Genomic DNA, 15,714 nt, shown 5'->3' with positions numbered 1-15,714 from the left:
TTATATGTTTGCCGTATGGGCTTGTATGGTTTTTAAATGACCTTGTTTTTGGACTTGTATGTTCTTATATTTTCTACTTAATAAAATAATAGTGAAAAAAAAAAGAAAGATAATTCTTGTTATTTGTTTTATACTCAAATGCCGTGCTTGGCTAATAAAATTTGAGATAAACATTTGGAACATTTGTGCCACACGGTAAATGTTATATGCATTATAAAACCTGTTATCTTAATTTTAGTACTACATTTTGGCCAATTCAAATTTTGGTAAGGACTGGTTGTAGGGTGTTTGTATGTTCAATCTTCCGAATACGTGAAGTTTGTCCGATGGTTAACGGTCAAACAGTAACGGGTTTAGATCCGAAAGTATGCATTCAGCTACTCATGCGGTGCATCTGTCTTTGACTAGAGAATATTTGTGTCAATACATATATATCTGTGTGTATTATATGGTACATTAAATTATTAACTACGCCCAAATAATTATTAACTACGCCCAAATAATTATTAACTACAACGTAACAGTTAGTCAGTTTTTAAGTTAATCTACAGTTTTGATTTTTTGGTTTTGGTTAGACCGGGAAATTTAGGTTTCGAAATTCAATGTGATATATGGAAGAAATTAGAAAGGAATAAATTTTGTCATTGTGTTTTTTTATCAACTAGCATTGTGTCTAGATCAGAAATATTGTATATGGCAAATAAAAAGGAAATGTATCCATGTACTGATAAATATGGTTTATGAGTTGGAAAAAAACGTTTAGATTTATTTTTCTACCGTTCAATTTGACTTTACCGCAGTAAAAAAAAAGGTAATCATACTCCTACATATCAGACATTTGATCACCAAGCCAATTTTCTTCTTTATTTTTGGTTAACGAAGTAGGAAGCAGTAGCTTTTAAAATACTCCGACATATCAGACATGGTTGATTCTATCCATTGATTTTGTCGTTTGGGAAGCTTTGAAACTGTCTCAGTCCTCCATGATACTAGTATACTACTTCATATACCTTCTCGCAATCATATTGTTAACTCTTAGTACAGACATTTGGTTTATGTCTACAACAGTATTTGATTGGGTTACAAAACCGGATTTTGGTTTAGTTATACCAAATGTGCAGGTTTGTTTAAACGGATTGTTCCTACTATTCAGATGTGATAACTTAAACAGATAGACTTGGCTACCCCAGCTTAATCTCAATGGACATGACATTACTTTCTTTTTAATGTTGGATTAATTACTATTATATTTTGTATAATAGTGCTTAAAGATGTCAACTCAACATTACAACAAAGCAAGCACTATTTGCATTTTAGATTTAATCCACTTACTCAAACTACAATCAGGAAAATTAATATCAAAGCTCAATCGACTGATCAACAAAACCGTGATCAATAAAACCGGGACTAACCGGTTCTCCACTTCTACAATTGATTATTATCAGATTATCACAGCCTCAACCAAATAAAACAAACCCGTCCAACATCATTTCTCCCAATACCTATACTCAGTTGGCATCCAAAGCCGGTCCAACCGACCTGAACCGGGATAAGCCATGTTCATAAAACTAGTGTGCACAGCAGAAACTTTCTGCGGACCAGGCCTGGTATCACCACAGTATGGCACATTGACAAATCCAATGATGTTAGGAGTTTTCAAGGTTCCTAAGACAAATGTTGTAATATAAGTGAATGTCGAACCAATTCTAAGGGATTCAAAGCACCGAGAATGCAAGTACCTACTTAATCTAAGTGCAACCGATATTTTGGATGGTTTTAAACTACTACTAATAATAGAATGCAATAACAGAACAATAAAACAATAAAAGAAGTGACTTTCTTTGGTTATGATAAAAGAGAACTCATGGGTATAGGAATTAGACCTTGGGTGATCAAGTTTCGAACTAAGGATGGCAAATGATCAATCAAACTATCAACCTTAAGCTTAGACACAATCTTAAACAAACTCTATGTCTAGATGAATGTTCATTTACTAACATATTTCAAACATCAAATCTCTTTGGTTGAATAATATGAAAACAATCATTACTAACAAGTCTATTGGCTATCTTAACACCTTTAACAACAAATGTCTTTGGTAAAGTATGTTAAAAGCTTAGGAGAGTTGTCTCAGACATTTCATCAAACACCATTTGGATGGAAAATGCCTAAAGATCAACTTTTGAAAAGCAAACTCAGAAGATGCATTATGAATACTCTACTAACAAGGATTAAGAATGATCTACACTAAAACATCCTAGCTCTAACCTAATCACCCTTAATCTCCCTAACCCATGAATTCAAAAGGTGATTACTCACTACTCTTCATGATTCCTCTTAAACCCATATTGGATTTCAGATTAATCATGTAGAGAAATACAGATAATAGATTAAAAATCAACAGGATAACATCTGATCAAATAAATCAAAGACATGAACTTTTCCAAGAGGTTTTTGGTGGTTTTCTCTTAAGATAAAAGATAATCTGCTTCCTTGGCTTACAAAAGGTACTTAAACTTAGGTTTAGAAAGTGTAAAACGTCAAGACAAATAACCAAAATGTCCCTGGAAAATCATAAGTTTCGACTGAGTAAATGACGCGCAGAGACTTCGTGGTGTCGCTCTGGGAAGTCGCTCTGGCTTGGGAGCGACCTCAGGTGGTCGCTCTGGGAGGTCGCTCCAGGCCTATTTTTTGGCCTCCAAAGTGATGAAAAGGCGAGTGACGTAGGTGGGTCGCTCTGGAAGTCGCTCTGGGTTGGGAGCTACCTTATAGTGTCGCTCTGGAAGGTCACTCTGTGATGCTCGACCAGAATGGATATGCCTCTAGTAAATTGATCATACCTCATTCATTACATCTTCAACTGACTTGAAACCACGTCCACTAGAAAGCTAACTCAATTTGCTGTGTTTCCACAAAATCTTTGCAACAGAAAATTTCTCTAAGGCCTCCATCCATGCTTATCTTTCACCCCCTTTTGGATCATAATGCTCCCAAACATCTCAAATCACTCCATGGCACACTCCAACACCAAATAAGGACAATGAATGCAATATGGACTCTAAAGATGCCTAATTCTTAATCTATATGATCAAGATATACAAGAATTAATGGCTAAAATCATGTAATTATACAAGATATCATCCAATCATGCTCGTAAAACAGCTGAGGTCGCGACTTTGGGAGAACTAGCGGAGCGGGCCTTAGCCCTAGATGACTCTGTACAAACCATGAATCTTGGATGGTCCGCGTAGCAGCAGCTTTTGGTGCAATCACTCGGTGCAATAGAACTAGCTGTGAAAGCACTGCCCTTGCTTATAGAAGTGGCTGAGTGTAACTGTGGACTGTTCTCTGTAGTGAAAAACTGGTTTACAGTCTCTTCATGTGAGGAGGACGGGCTAAAAGGGAAGGTGAAAACTGGTCCAGACTGGCCTGAGTTGTCTAGGACGAGGTGGGATGAGTAGAACATGTCTGGTCTGTTGCGTCTGGTGTAAAATTGTCGTGTCTCCTGTCGATTGCAAGGACCTTTTCTTCTTCGTTCATGGCTGAGAGCGGTCTGTTGTTGTTGTATACCATAGAACCGTTCCTCCGGAAAATTGTAATCTAGTCTCTTAGTTTAAGTAGTAATAGGACTCACAAATAATGATAACAAATGTAAAATGTATAAGCCTAACTAACATAGATGAAATAGCGAGAAACATAAAAACCTATTATATTTTGAACATACGCTAATGATTGTGTAATTAATATCTTGAAATTACGAGAGTAACCGAGCTTGGAGGCTTGGAGCTGCATGAAGAGATCGAATGCTTTTGTTTTCCCGGCGTTGGTGGATCATGATGGATGAGAATAGAGTTGTTAAAGAGTTATCTGTTAAATAAAAGATTAGTTTCAGATTAAATAAGAACAAAACTACAATTACTACGTATTGGTTGATGTTAACTGTTCGATTGGCTTATTTCTATAGATAGATTTCATCTTCATCTTTTTTTTAACTCAACATCAAACTTTTCATTAACCAAATAGGGAATACATAATTTTAACCACAAGGATTTTCAACCAAATTTACATACAAAGTGATTCAGTATCATCACAAGATCACTAGATTGGATCATAGACTACCAAATCATATACTTTGATGTAATTAAACCCGGTGAGTACAAACTCTGTCAAAGACAAAGAGCTGCCTCTTACACCCCTAACTTTCGACCACAAAAGTGAAAGGCATAAGCCCGGTTATTAGCTATTCTAAATCAAGATTAACATATTAAACACAAGCGCTAGTCACCATGAGATAAGAGTTCAGTGCATGAACCAACACATCGACACCGTAACAGTGCAGCCCTGACCAGAACAGCTTCACCAGCGACCATGCCTCACTCGTTAGCCTGTAAACGGAACCAGTCCGTACTGAAAGAAAAGTCGGGCCTTGACAGAGACATTGAGACCGGGACGGTATTTAAGCTTCTGATGGTGTGTACTCCGCCATCGACAAAGTAAAGACACTGTCGCCGACGCTGGGAAGCTGAACCTCACCGCAAACCCGCTACAAAGCTCGCCTCTTCAGTTGACCATTCCGACAAGACAAAGCTCTGCGTCACGCCGTTCCCGAGAACCGAGAAACGTGACCATCTTCAGCTAACGTCACTTCAATCATCCGATCTCTCACCGTCGCTCAGGAAGGTGGAATCGAGCCGGATAATGCTTTCCACTGGGTCACGCACCACCGTCGAGGAGGAGTTATACCGTAGATCTAGAAAAGGGAAAATCAAATCTGGTTCTTCACTCCAGCTCTAAAAGCCGGCCCCTTCCGCATCCGTCGTACCACTGTCTCGCCGCTCCTCCAGCACCGCCACGAGAAAACTCTTCAGCCTTATACCTAATGGTGTAAGTAATTATTTTCGAAAATAAAAAAAAAATTATAAAACGGATTACTTCCCCCCATTTAAATAATAAAGAGAAATTTCATAGGATAAACCTAAAAAAGTGTTTGTCACAAATATAGCTCTTAAAAATCAAAGTGACCAAAATATGTTATTAAGGAGTATATTTTTTGGATTTATGATTTAGAATTTAAGGTGTAAGGTTTATGATTAGGGTTTAGAGTTTAGAGTTAAAGAGTGGAATTTTGGGGGTATAATTTCAAATTTTAAAAACTTAAAAAATCTTAAAATTTTCAAAATTAAAAATTCTATTTTGGTCATTTTATTTTTGAGATGTATTTTTGTGACATAAAATTATAAAAAAAAAATCTATTTGACAGAATTGCTATTAGATAAAAGCATTTGCTGATGTTCTGTTAACTGAAAGAATGGATAAATTTCTAACATATAAAGGCTAGTTAACTCTAAATTTGATCGAACCGAAATCAATTTGAGTGACTGTTTCATCTAAAAAAAGCATGAGTTTTTTACTTTTTTCACTTCTACTAATATTTCCACTTAACTCTATAATGTAAGATTCTATTCAATTCTGTTAGATTTTATTTTGTGAATCTAGGAAATAATACATGATGACCGACTTCAAAGAACAGAGACATGGAGCATACTATGATCTGAAGCCACTTTTAATGGGACCCGTCTGGCGGTTGATTTTTTCTTTCTTTTTTTCACTTTATGATCACGTTTTTGTGGTCCCTACTCCTTTTGTTTCGCTCCTAACGGGATCGCGCCGTTCGCTGCATCGTCGTTTTGATTATGTAGTTATCGAAGTGGATGGGTATCATTTTGATAATTACTTGTGTTTATGACTGGTTCTTCATTTTGCAAGCTTGGTCCTCTATCTTTTTATTACATTCATTACGACCCCAAACTTTCTGATTTGCATACATAACCCTTTGAATTAACCCCAAAACTTTCCCTTGTAATTTCCAGACCTCCTAATAATTTCATAACGGTCCGTCTTCTTTTGATTTCTTTTATTCTAGGCCCAAAGTTTTAAAATAGACATATTGATCCTTGATTATTACCCCAAAATTCTCTATTGTGCGTTACAACCCCTAATACACATAAATAAACATATATATGCAGTATAAACACTTAAATGCAATCTAATATGATTTAAATGAACTGAAGTGAGATACTTAAAACCTATACTATAGATATCATGTTCCAACCAGTGGCGGAGCCGGTGATCATATGACCCATGTATTTTTTTTTATTTTTTTCTTAAATTTATTTATATTTTTTATGAAAAAGCTGGAAAATATTGTAGAATTAATTGATTGACCCCTATAATAATAATGTCAATCCTAAACTTGACCTTTGTAAACGATAAGGCTGGCTCCGCAACTGGTTCCAACTTAATCAAACTAAACTCCAATTTTGAATGGAAGAACCAAACAAATTCTTAAAAATCAAGCAAAAAACTGTATATAAATTTATTACATTGCATTACAAGTAAGCATTGTTTATGACAAAAGAAATAACAATACTATTAAAAGCTTCCAAAAGTGACATGGGATGAAAAGCTACTGAAAAGCTTAACAATCCAATCAATTAAGTAGGGAACACCAGCTGCTATCGCAATTCCTGACACACCTGTGAGTATTGTACCTTATGCACTAACCACGAGAATGTTGTACATGAAATTCAATACGATGACAAACACAATCTTCAATGCTAGAGTAGCAACTCCAGTGACAATAGCTCTTGTCGTCCATGGGTGGATAAACCGCCAATAACAAGTGGTAGAAAACCTCCAACAATTACCCACGGCACAGATGTAGATGCACGGCCAACAATAGACCAAAACGCTACATCATATATCTGTATTTTTTTTTGTTATTATAAAGCAAAAGTAATCATATCAAATTCAACTCTACAATAACGTTTTTTAAAATAAACTGTAATACTATCAAACTTATAGTGGAAATGTGAGTCACAATATTGTTCAACATTGTTGCGATAATCATATCGAGTAAATTCAAAACACCTCCGTGAAAAGTAATCTTCAGTTAGTTGTTTGAACGTGTCAGTATGTACGACGTTATAAACACCAAGATGTACATGATCATTCTAAGTTCAGAACTAGTGATAGCACCGCATGAAGCTATTAAAACTCTGATCCACCTAGAAAGTGTATTCACCATTCTCTGGACTAGTGAATCAGCGGGGTGTTCAACTAAACCACTCGCAAGCAATGTTTGAAACAAAATAAGAACCACAAATCAATCAAGGAGCTTCAGTAAATTATATCTATAAAGCACTAGCATTTGACAACATAAGATCGCATATATAGAGCATATTACATGTCTATCCAGTGTTATCTTTTGATCATTAATGGTCTTATATTTTGACTGGACTTCATCTTGTAGGTTCTTAAACTCCTTTTCACTATTCACCAAATGAGTTTTGGTTTCCTGCAATGTTAAAAACCATTTAACAAACATCAGATCATTGGACAAGGAATAACTAGACAATGATAAAAATAATTACCTCATAATCCTTTTATAGCTTATCATAAGCAGTCTTTTGATCAGTTATGATCTCCTCCTTTGAGTCTACTTTCTCTTGCAGCTTATGAGGTTCATTTAGCATATTCACCAAATTAATTTCAACTAAACCCATTTTGATAGCTAAAGACAAAGAATATAAAAACATATAAATCAGTTTCAACTAACCAATTTTAAAGTTTTAATGTCTAATCGAAGAAAAAGTTACTTTAACAAGTTTAAAACTTAGCTATGTGCATAAATAAACATGTTAGTTATTTTTAATAGAACGCGGAAAGATAAGATCCATCATCTAAACCCATTTTGATAGTTAAAGGCAGATATTTTTTCAACCTAGAATGGGCTTATATTGTACATTTTGAGACATTAGTTTCTCAAATTTTTCTTCAAGGTTTCTTCATTCGATCTTCTAATTTTCTTTTCTTCAATTTCATAATCATCTTTTGGTCACTGAGTTGCTCTTCGTGACTCTTCATGAGAACAACCATCACCGGTTTTTACCGATTGAAATTATGCATCAGATTTTCTTATTGTTCTTTAAAATCTGCTATAAAATATTCAATGTCATTTACTCGGTACCCTTCAAACTTTAAATGCCACAAACATTCTGATTATAAGATAGTTCATATAATAGATACCAACATTATATGCTTTAATATTATTTTTTTTACATCAGCATTGTCTTGAGACTGAGGCAAATGAATATAAATTTTTTAAGAGTGTTTTATTATTGGTTTTTAGACTTCTATTATCTCAACCAAGAAATATATTTCTTGATGGACTGTCTATCTATTGATAGAAATTTGAAACTGATAAAAAAAAATATTGATTTTTGAGAACTTTTATTAATGATTTTATGTTGCATTAATAAAAACAAATCTTATGAATTATAGTTATTTAATATTTTCAGTTAGCTATGTCAATGTCATAAGTTTTAGTTGTAGAAGTAAATTTTGATTAATGGCTAAGTAACTAATCATCACCGTTATGTGGAAGATTGCAATAGCTGTAAGCATCATATTTAAGAGAGTGGATTCTTTCTTTTGTAATAATGCTTTAAAATGTCAACTCAACACTATGATTAAGCAAGTTCTGTTTGCATTTAGTTTCCAAAAAAAAGTTTTATTTGCATTTTAGATTTAATCCACTTACTCCAAACTACAACCAGGAAAATTAACAGCAAAGCTTAGTCAACTGATCTAACCAGTTCTCATTTTCAACATTTGATTATTATCAATTTATCACAACCCCAACCAAATAGAACAACCCGGTCCAACAGCATTTCTCAGTACCTATACCCAGTTGGCATCCCAAGCCGGTCCAACCGACCTGAACCAGGATAAGCCTTGTTCATAAAACTAGTGTGTAGTGCATAAACTTTCTGCGGACCAGACCTCGTATCACCACAATATGACACATCTACAAATCCAAACCGTTTCGACGAAGACTGCTCGTGATACAACTGAGGTCGCGACTTTGGGGCACTGGCGGAACGGGCCTTAGCCCTAGATGACTCTGTACAAGCCATGAATCTTGGATGGTCCACATAGCAGCAACTTTTGGTGCAATCACTCAGTGCAATAGAACTAGCCGTGAAAGCACTTCCCTTCCTTATAGAAGTAGCTGAGTGTGGCTGAGGACTGTTCTCCACAGTGCAAAACTGATTTACAGTCTCTTCATGTGAGGAGGACGGGCTAAAAGGGAAGGCGTAAACTGGTCCAGACCGGCCTGAGTTATCTAGGACGAGGTGAGATGAGTAGAACATGTCTGGTCTGTTGTCTCTGGTGTAAGAATTGTTGTGTCTCCTGTCGATTTCAAGGACCTTTTCTTCTTTGTTCATGGCTGAGAACGGTTTGTTGTTGTTGTTTGCCAAAGAACCGTTCCTCTGAAAAATTGTAGTCCAATCTCTTAGTTTAAATAGTAACAGGACTCAAAAATAATGATAACAAATGTGAAATGTATAAGACTAACTAACATTAACGAGAAACATACCACCTATTATGTTTTGAACATACGCTTATAATGATGTAATTAATACCTTGAAAATATGAGAGTGATCGAGCTTGGAGCTGCATGAAGAGATCGAATGCTCTTGTTTTTCCGGCGTTGGTGGATCCTTATGGATGAGAACAGAGTTGTTAAAGAGTTATCTTTTAAATGAAAGATTAGTTTCAGATTAAATAAGAACAATCTAAAACAGGCTTACGGTGTTTTGGAAGTGAGAAGATTTGGTGTTGTTGGATTGAGAAGAGGATGATTCAGGTGTGACGATAGCACGGGTGGCACGAACACGAGCCTGAGCTCGAACCAAAGCGTGCATCCTGCGCAGATGGACTGACATTCGTTTTCGTTCGATATGGCCTCTTACTATAGCTTGAAGCTTGACTAATCCCCTGAGTGCCCTTAACGCTCTCCTTGCCTTCAATAACATTAATCAATCAACACAAAAAAATTGGTTAATATTTAAGATTAAAAAACAAAGCCACCGAGAGAAAATCTAAATATCAATTCTTACAAAAGTCTTGAGCTCAAACTCTCATTATGGGGATAGGACCACAAAAGCATATTGAATTTTAAATAAGCATAACTTTTGATAGAAGTTAGCGCCAAAAGGAATGAAACAAAGACATTTAAGGAAATTGAACTTTTGAAATATTCACGAGGAATTCACGAAAATTAAATATGATAAAGACATTTACATCATTAAATGTATATTGTCAACCTCTCTACAATCGTATAGAACTTGAATCGACTAGTAATAAAACAATGCGACTTTTATGTCAATATGTATGAAGTGGTCCTGCGAAAACCATTCACAAACCAAAGGCTAGTTCACTCTACATTTCCTCCCATTTAAATAAAGACATTTGTTGATGGTCGGTCGATTGAAAGAATGAATAAATTTCTAACATAAGGCTAGTAAACTCTACATTTGATCGAACCGAAATCAATTTACAAAACCGGTTGAACTGAAATCAATGCCTGACCGGTGAATATAAAAATAAGAAAAAAGCAAAATTAAACTTTTGGGTTTCCACAAAACAGATTACTTTATACAGAGAATATTCAATTGCTATTATTAAAAAATGGGAATATAGAAGGTTAGCGTCTAATCACTCTTCTAGGGAAGAGGAAGCAGCAGAATGTTTACGACATCGAAAATTAACATAGACGATAATCCCCGTGACTTTTTTAAGAATTCTAAACTCTTCCTAAGGCAAAAAAAATGATTTATTTCTAAACTGAATTCAGAAAATAAGACAAAAAAGATATTACCACAAATAGTAGTAATAAAAGAAGGGTAATTAGTAATTACCAAATAACCGCGAAATATAGATTGTATTTTAATCACCGCAAGATCTTCGCGATTGTCGCGTCGGTGTCCATCGAAGCTGCTATCATGAGCTACAACGTGACTGTAGCCATCGCTAAAATGCGCTGCGACGGGACTACGCGTCAACCTCCCGCTTGTACTCGTCAGTCTAACGGCCGCGGTGACGGCTGCTTCAGCAACCAAAGCAGTCGCGGCGGCCATCGAAATCGCATGCTTGTCGGGATTCACGTCCCCCTCCTCCTCCCATACAAGCTTCTGTTTCCACCGCCGACCGTTAGACGACGGAGATGATTTTTGGTACGGTGGAGGGGTTGAGTTCGGTAGCGACGTAGGAGTATGAGGGTAGTAACTCTGCGGTGCGGTCCCGTTTTCGCGTTTGGATTTGACGAAGCTCCATCGGCGTTTTGGGTTAGAGCGAGAAGGCGTCTCGAAGGAGGGATCCGGATAACCCGGGTCGGGGTTCTTAAGCCCGAGTAGATTCCGGAACCACCGTGAAGCTTTTCCCATTACGGAATCTCTCTTAACGAATGTAACGATTTTTCTTTTGCCTTCGTCTTAGCTCGTTTGAGAGAGAGAACTTGAAAGAGTTAAGTAGTCGAAGCAGTAGAACACAGTGTTATAATTAGTACCACGCTCCCCACTCGCGCGTCTCTTCTCGGTAAATTATTGTTTATCTCCATATTATTTTATTTTTGTCTATATTTACAAGAATGCGTTGGCAAATTTTTTTTTTTTGAAAAAACTACAATTTTTGCTTATTTCATCCAATCCATAATAAATCTATTAAAGGACACACATTTTAGAATAAATTTTCTGGAAAAAGAAGATGATACAATTACTCTGGAATCCACTAGCTTATCACCGATCAAAAGAATAACCAATGAACAGGTCAAAAAAAGTTGTGAGTGAATGTTTCATCTAAAAAAACTCATCTTTCTTCGCTTCTACTAATATTTCCACTAATTTTTTTATTCTTGTTTCTCTCTTTGTTCATTAATAGTCACATCCCTCTCTAACCAAATCTATAATGTAAGATTTTATTCAATTATGTTAGATTACATTTTGTGAATCTGGGAAATAATATATGATGACTGACTTCAAAGAACATAGAGATGACAAAAAGCCTTTCCAGAAGTATGGACCATACTATGATCCGCTACGAACCCATAATCGGATGAAGCCACTTTTAATGGGACCCGTCTGGTTGTTGATTTTTCTCTTTTTTCATTTTATGATCACGTTTTTGTGGTCCCTACTCCGTTTGTTTCGTCTCCTAACGGGATCGCGCCGTTCGCTGCATCGTCGTTTTGCCTCTATGGCTTCGAAGTCGGAATACAATTCTTATATTTTTGTTTGTTTGTTTTCTTTCTCTTTTGTCACAACGCATTTAAATGATGTTATATTTTCGGACTGTATATAGACTAGCCTATGAGGGTATATGACAAATATCATGTTTTGTGACTGGTAGGAACCGCTACATGTGTAATAGTAGTAGTGTTGTACGAATGAAAACTACGTAGTTCTCTCAATATAATATATTGACGTGATCGATTAAAAATAAATTTGTATAACTAGGATATCTGTCATAAATACATAAAACTACAACAGATATTAGAAAATTTTAACAAGAGACTATAGATGGAACTATAGTATGTTGATATTAATCATTTAAACATTGATTTCCAAGAATAAATATCATGACAGCCAAAACTAAATTCAAAGCTAACTAGCCAAAATGAACTTATTTACGTACTTGGGATACAAGGTGAGCTGTTAATCTTCAATATATATTCCAAATCTATAACCATAATCAACATACAAACACTGTTAACGAAGATATGGCTTTAAGTAGTAATCAGAATGAGACCAACGGTTCACGTGTACCACTTTGGAGAATCTATCTAACTCGTAGTCGTTAAGGGCAAAAAAAACTGGACCGACAAATTAATCCACTGGAATCTACCGTATGTCTCTCATGCGAAGAAGAAGACATCGCAAGAGACGGAAGAGGCATCAGACCAAAACTCCAAAGGCCGTTGTAAATTTGCCACGTCTCGGACAGGTATAGAAGGTGGAGCCTACATGAATGTTTAGTTTAGTCGTATATAGTAGACTAAACTGCGAGTGGACGATGGTTGTTTGTTGACTTTATTCAACGCTTCTTCGTGCATGAACTCGGTCTTACGTGTCTTTTGCATGTGATGGTCAAAATTTTGCAGCGGACCTATTGTTTGTTTCCCAAAAAAAAACATTTGTTTGGAAGAGAGATTGTGGTATTATCGTAAGTTTTTAACGGACTAATAAATGACAATGTTTTTATCTAATGATGAATATTATATGATACTTAAGTAAATAATGCAACCTGATTTGATTAATCATGTAGTTGTCGCAGGAAATCTGGATAGGAACTAATCAGCGATAATTATAATTTATTAACAAGATTAGGTGCACCTAATAAAAAATCTTATTACTAATACGAAGCATACAAATTAACTTGTTTTAGTCGGTTTCCCTTTATTCAGCGAGATTGCAAAGGAAAAAAAACGAAACTCATTTACAAGAAATATAATTAAGTTGGAAAGGAAAACTCCATAATTTTGTTTTTGTTTTATACTTTTATGGTCTAAAGATGATTCAACATTTTTTTTTAATGGTCTAAAGATCTGACAAATAATTTTGAGTGATAGATGCTTGAAAGCAGAGCCGTGACTACCATGTTGTCCAAAAGGCTTTCGCCACAGGCCCCACTGGTATATTAACATTTTGAGAGTCCCATTTTTGCATAAGTTTGGTTTAATATAGTGGTTTTAAGAGTTTGTCTCAAATTTGATTATTATTTTTTTTGCTTAACTGTTCTTTTTTTCTGAATTAGGCATTTCTAATACGAAAAATGAGTTCTAATTCATAGGGTTGTATATATATTTGGTTTGCTTTAGGTTTAAAAACAAAAAGTCTAACAATTTTTATCAGTAAAACGTTAGTTTTAAAATCTTGCCTTGAGCCCCTATATATTAACCTTCGCACGTACTGCTTGAAAGCAAGTATTTAAATTACTGTGTACCTTCCTTCGTTAATAGTGACTTCTACCATCACTTTTTGTTTTAAATTACATATGCAAATTGCAATCACTGTATATATTCCCGTGATATAGTACTCCCCGAAAGACACCGCTTGGGAAATCGACTCGTTTATCAATGAGTCACACATCATACAAAAGATAAAGTAATTACAATTTCAAATTGAAATGCTACGAAATACATACAAGGCAAAAACTTGGTTGGAGACCGAGACTTCTCCTTTTTCTCTCTTCGTTTCTTAACGGAGATGAGATGAGACGAAGCTTTCTCTGGTGCTCTACCAGGTTGTTTGATTCCGGGAGGCAGAGGCTATTTCAGCTTCGTCGTCGTCGGCTTTTGATCTCGGGGAGGTAGAGGCTTCCGAAGCTCTACGCCGCCGACAATAAAAATTTATTTTCCTTTGTGATGCGATCGATGGGTCTATAGCTTTGATTCTCTGGGAGTCGGAGGAGATCTCGACTGGGTCGATGACGATCTCTGTTGGTGGAGCTTAGGCATCGTTGTGTATGCTTGAAGCTAGTGGGTTTCTTTGCTTGTGGTTCTGTTTCTCGAAAGCTCCGGTGGTTGATGATTAGGATCCGTCGACGTCTTTCAGTTTGGAGAGATTGGTCGCGGTGTTTCCTTTGAATGGGTGCTTGGTGAATGTTCTCTTGTCTTCACGTTTGATGGCTTGATAATCGGATGAGATCTCGATAGGCGATGAAACTCTCCGATGATGTGCTAAAGCGATGAAGGAGGAGATGTTGTAGTCTCTGGTTTTTCTTCATCCGCTCGGTGGTTCGATGGGTTCGGTGTGCGGTGGTTACGGTGTATTCCGGTGAAACACGTGTTCGTTTCGTTTTTCTCCGGTGATGACTCGTAGTTTGAGTCAAGATGTGGTGACCTAGTGACGCGTGTCCCTTGATGGCGAGGGGCTCAACACGTGTACGTCCAAGTGAATTTCCCGATGCGTGGTAACGTATGGCGCCGATCGGATTTTCTTTTTTGAGCTTAATTGCCCTTGTGTTTTGGGCTTTCTGTTTAATACGTTTGGGCTTTATGTTGGGTTTAGACCTTTATGGTGTTGTATCTTTTTGTTGTGATACTTTTAAGATAAATGGAAATTTCAGATGGCAAAAAAAAAAAAAACATACAAGGCAAGAGCTAGAAGTCTAGCAGTTTGTTGTCCATAGGTCACAAGCATGTGTAACGTGTTGTCAGCGAAAGATTAGCACTATGCAGCTCGATGTGATTTGTTCGGACTTACCCAGACAGGCAGACAAATCTCTTCATCCCCAAAACAAAATTTTCTTCCTTTCAATACTTTTTTCAACACGCACATGTATGCACTTATACAATGCTACACCGGTCTATGTACTCCCTTGCTTTCATATATGATTATGAGTGTATGAAACGCATCTATTTCAAGATGCTGAACCGAGGAATCACAAATGCAGATTAAAACAAAGTAGTGTTTTAGGGTTCTGGCTCTTCTTATATTATTATGTACTGAGAAGCTACAGACGAGGCTGTGATGGGAAGCTGTAAGCCTGTAAGAGAGAATATAAAAGCAAAAGAGGCAAAGCTACGCGTTGTCACTGCTCACTACCTCACCTTCCCTTTTCTGTTCTTTTCTCTCCCCAGAAACCAACTACATTCCAAATCATAAAAAGCCACCAATCACTTGTTTTTCGTATTTCTCTATTTCACCCCTTACAGTATTTAATTTGCATCTGGGTCCAAAAGCAAAATTTCTTAAGCAAACCAATTTTAAGACTTAACACATTCATAAATCGAACCGAAATAATACAATTTTTCTTGTAACCGATGTGTAACATTCTTTTGTACTGTATAAACATAACCGAAACAAAATT

At 36.2% G+C, this 15,714-nt stretch overlaps 1 protein-coding gene across 1 annotated transcript; it reads right to left on the bottom strand.

Annotated features, from left to right (window-relative positions):
- Nucleotides 1-8,138: 8,138 nt before the first annotated feature.
- On the bottom strand, nt 8,139-15,470 carry LOC103861354 (protein IQ-DOMAIN 14). Its single transcript, XM_009139061.3, has 4 exons — nt 10,767-15,470; nt 9,657-9,869; nt 9,489-9,566; nt 8,139-9,335 (listed from the first exon to the last, which is right to left on the bottom strand). The coding sequence occupies exons 1-4, from the start codon at nt 11,289-11,291 to the stop codon at nt 8,736-8,738; spliced, it is 1,416 nt and encodes a 471-aa protein (XP_009137309.1). The 5' UTR covers nt 11,292-15,470; the 3' UTR covers nt 8,139-8,735.
- Nucleotides 15,471-15,714: the final 244 nt, after the last annotated feature.

The sequence above is a fragment of the Brassica rapa genome, chromosome A03 (assembly GCF_000309985.2).
Source record: "Brassica rapa cultivar Chiifu-401-42 chromosome A03, CAAS_Brap_v3.01, whole genome shotgun sequence".
In the NCBI taxonomy this organism is placed as follows: domain Eukaryota; kingdom Viridiplantae; phylum Streptophyta; class Magnoliopsida; order Brassicales; family Brassicaceae; genus Brassica; species Brassica rapa.
Note: the sequence above shows the minus strand (reverse complement) of the source record. Positions and strands in the feature narration are given on the sequence as shown.

Coding starts and splice junctions, on each gene's coding strand:
- LOC103861354 (XM_009139061.3), bottom strand. CDS start 11,291: ATGGGAAAAGCTTCACGGTGGTTCCGGAATCTACTCGGGCTTAAGAAC. Junction 9,870..10,766: donor CTATATTTCGCGGTTATTTG/GTAATTACTAAT, acceptor ATGTTATTGAAG/GCAAGGAGAGCGTTAAGGGC. Junction 9,336..9,488: donor ATCACTCTCATATTTTCAAG/GTATTAATTACA, acceptor ACAATTTTTCAG/AGGAACGGTTCTTTGGCAAA.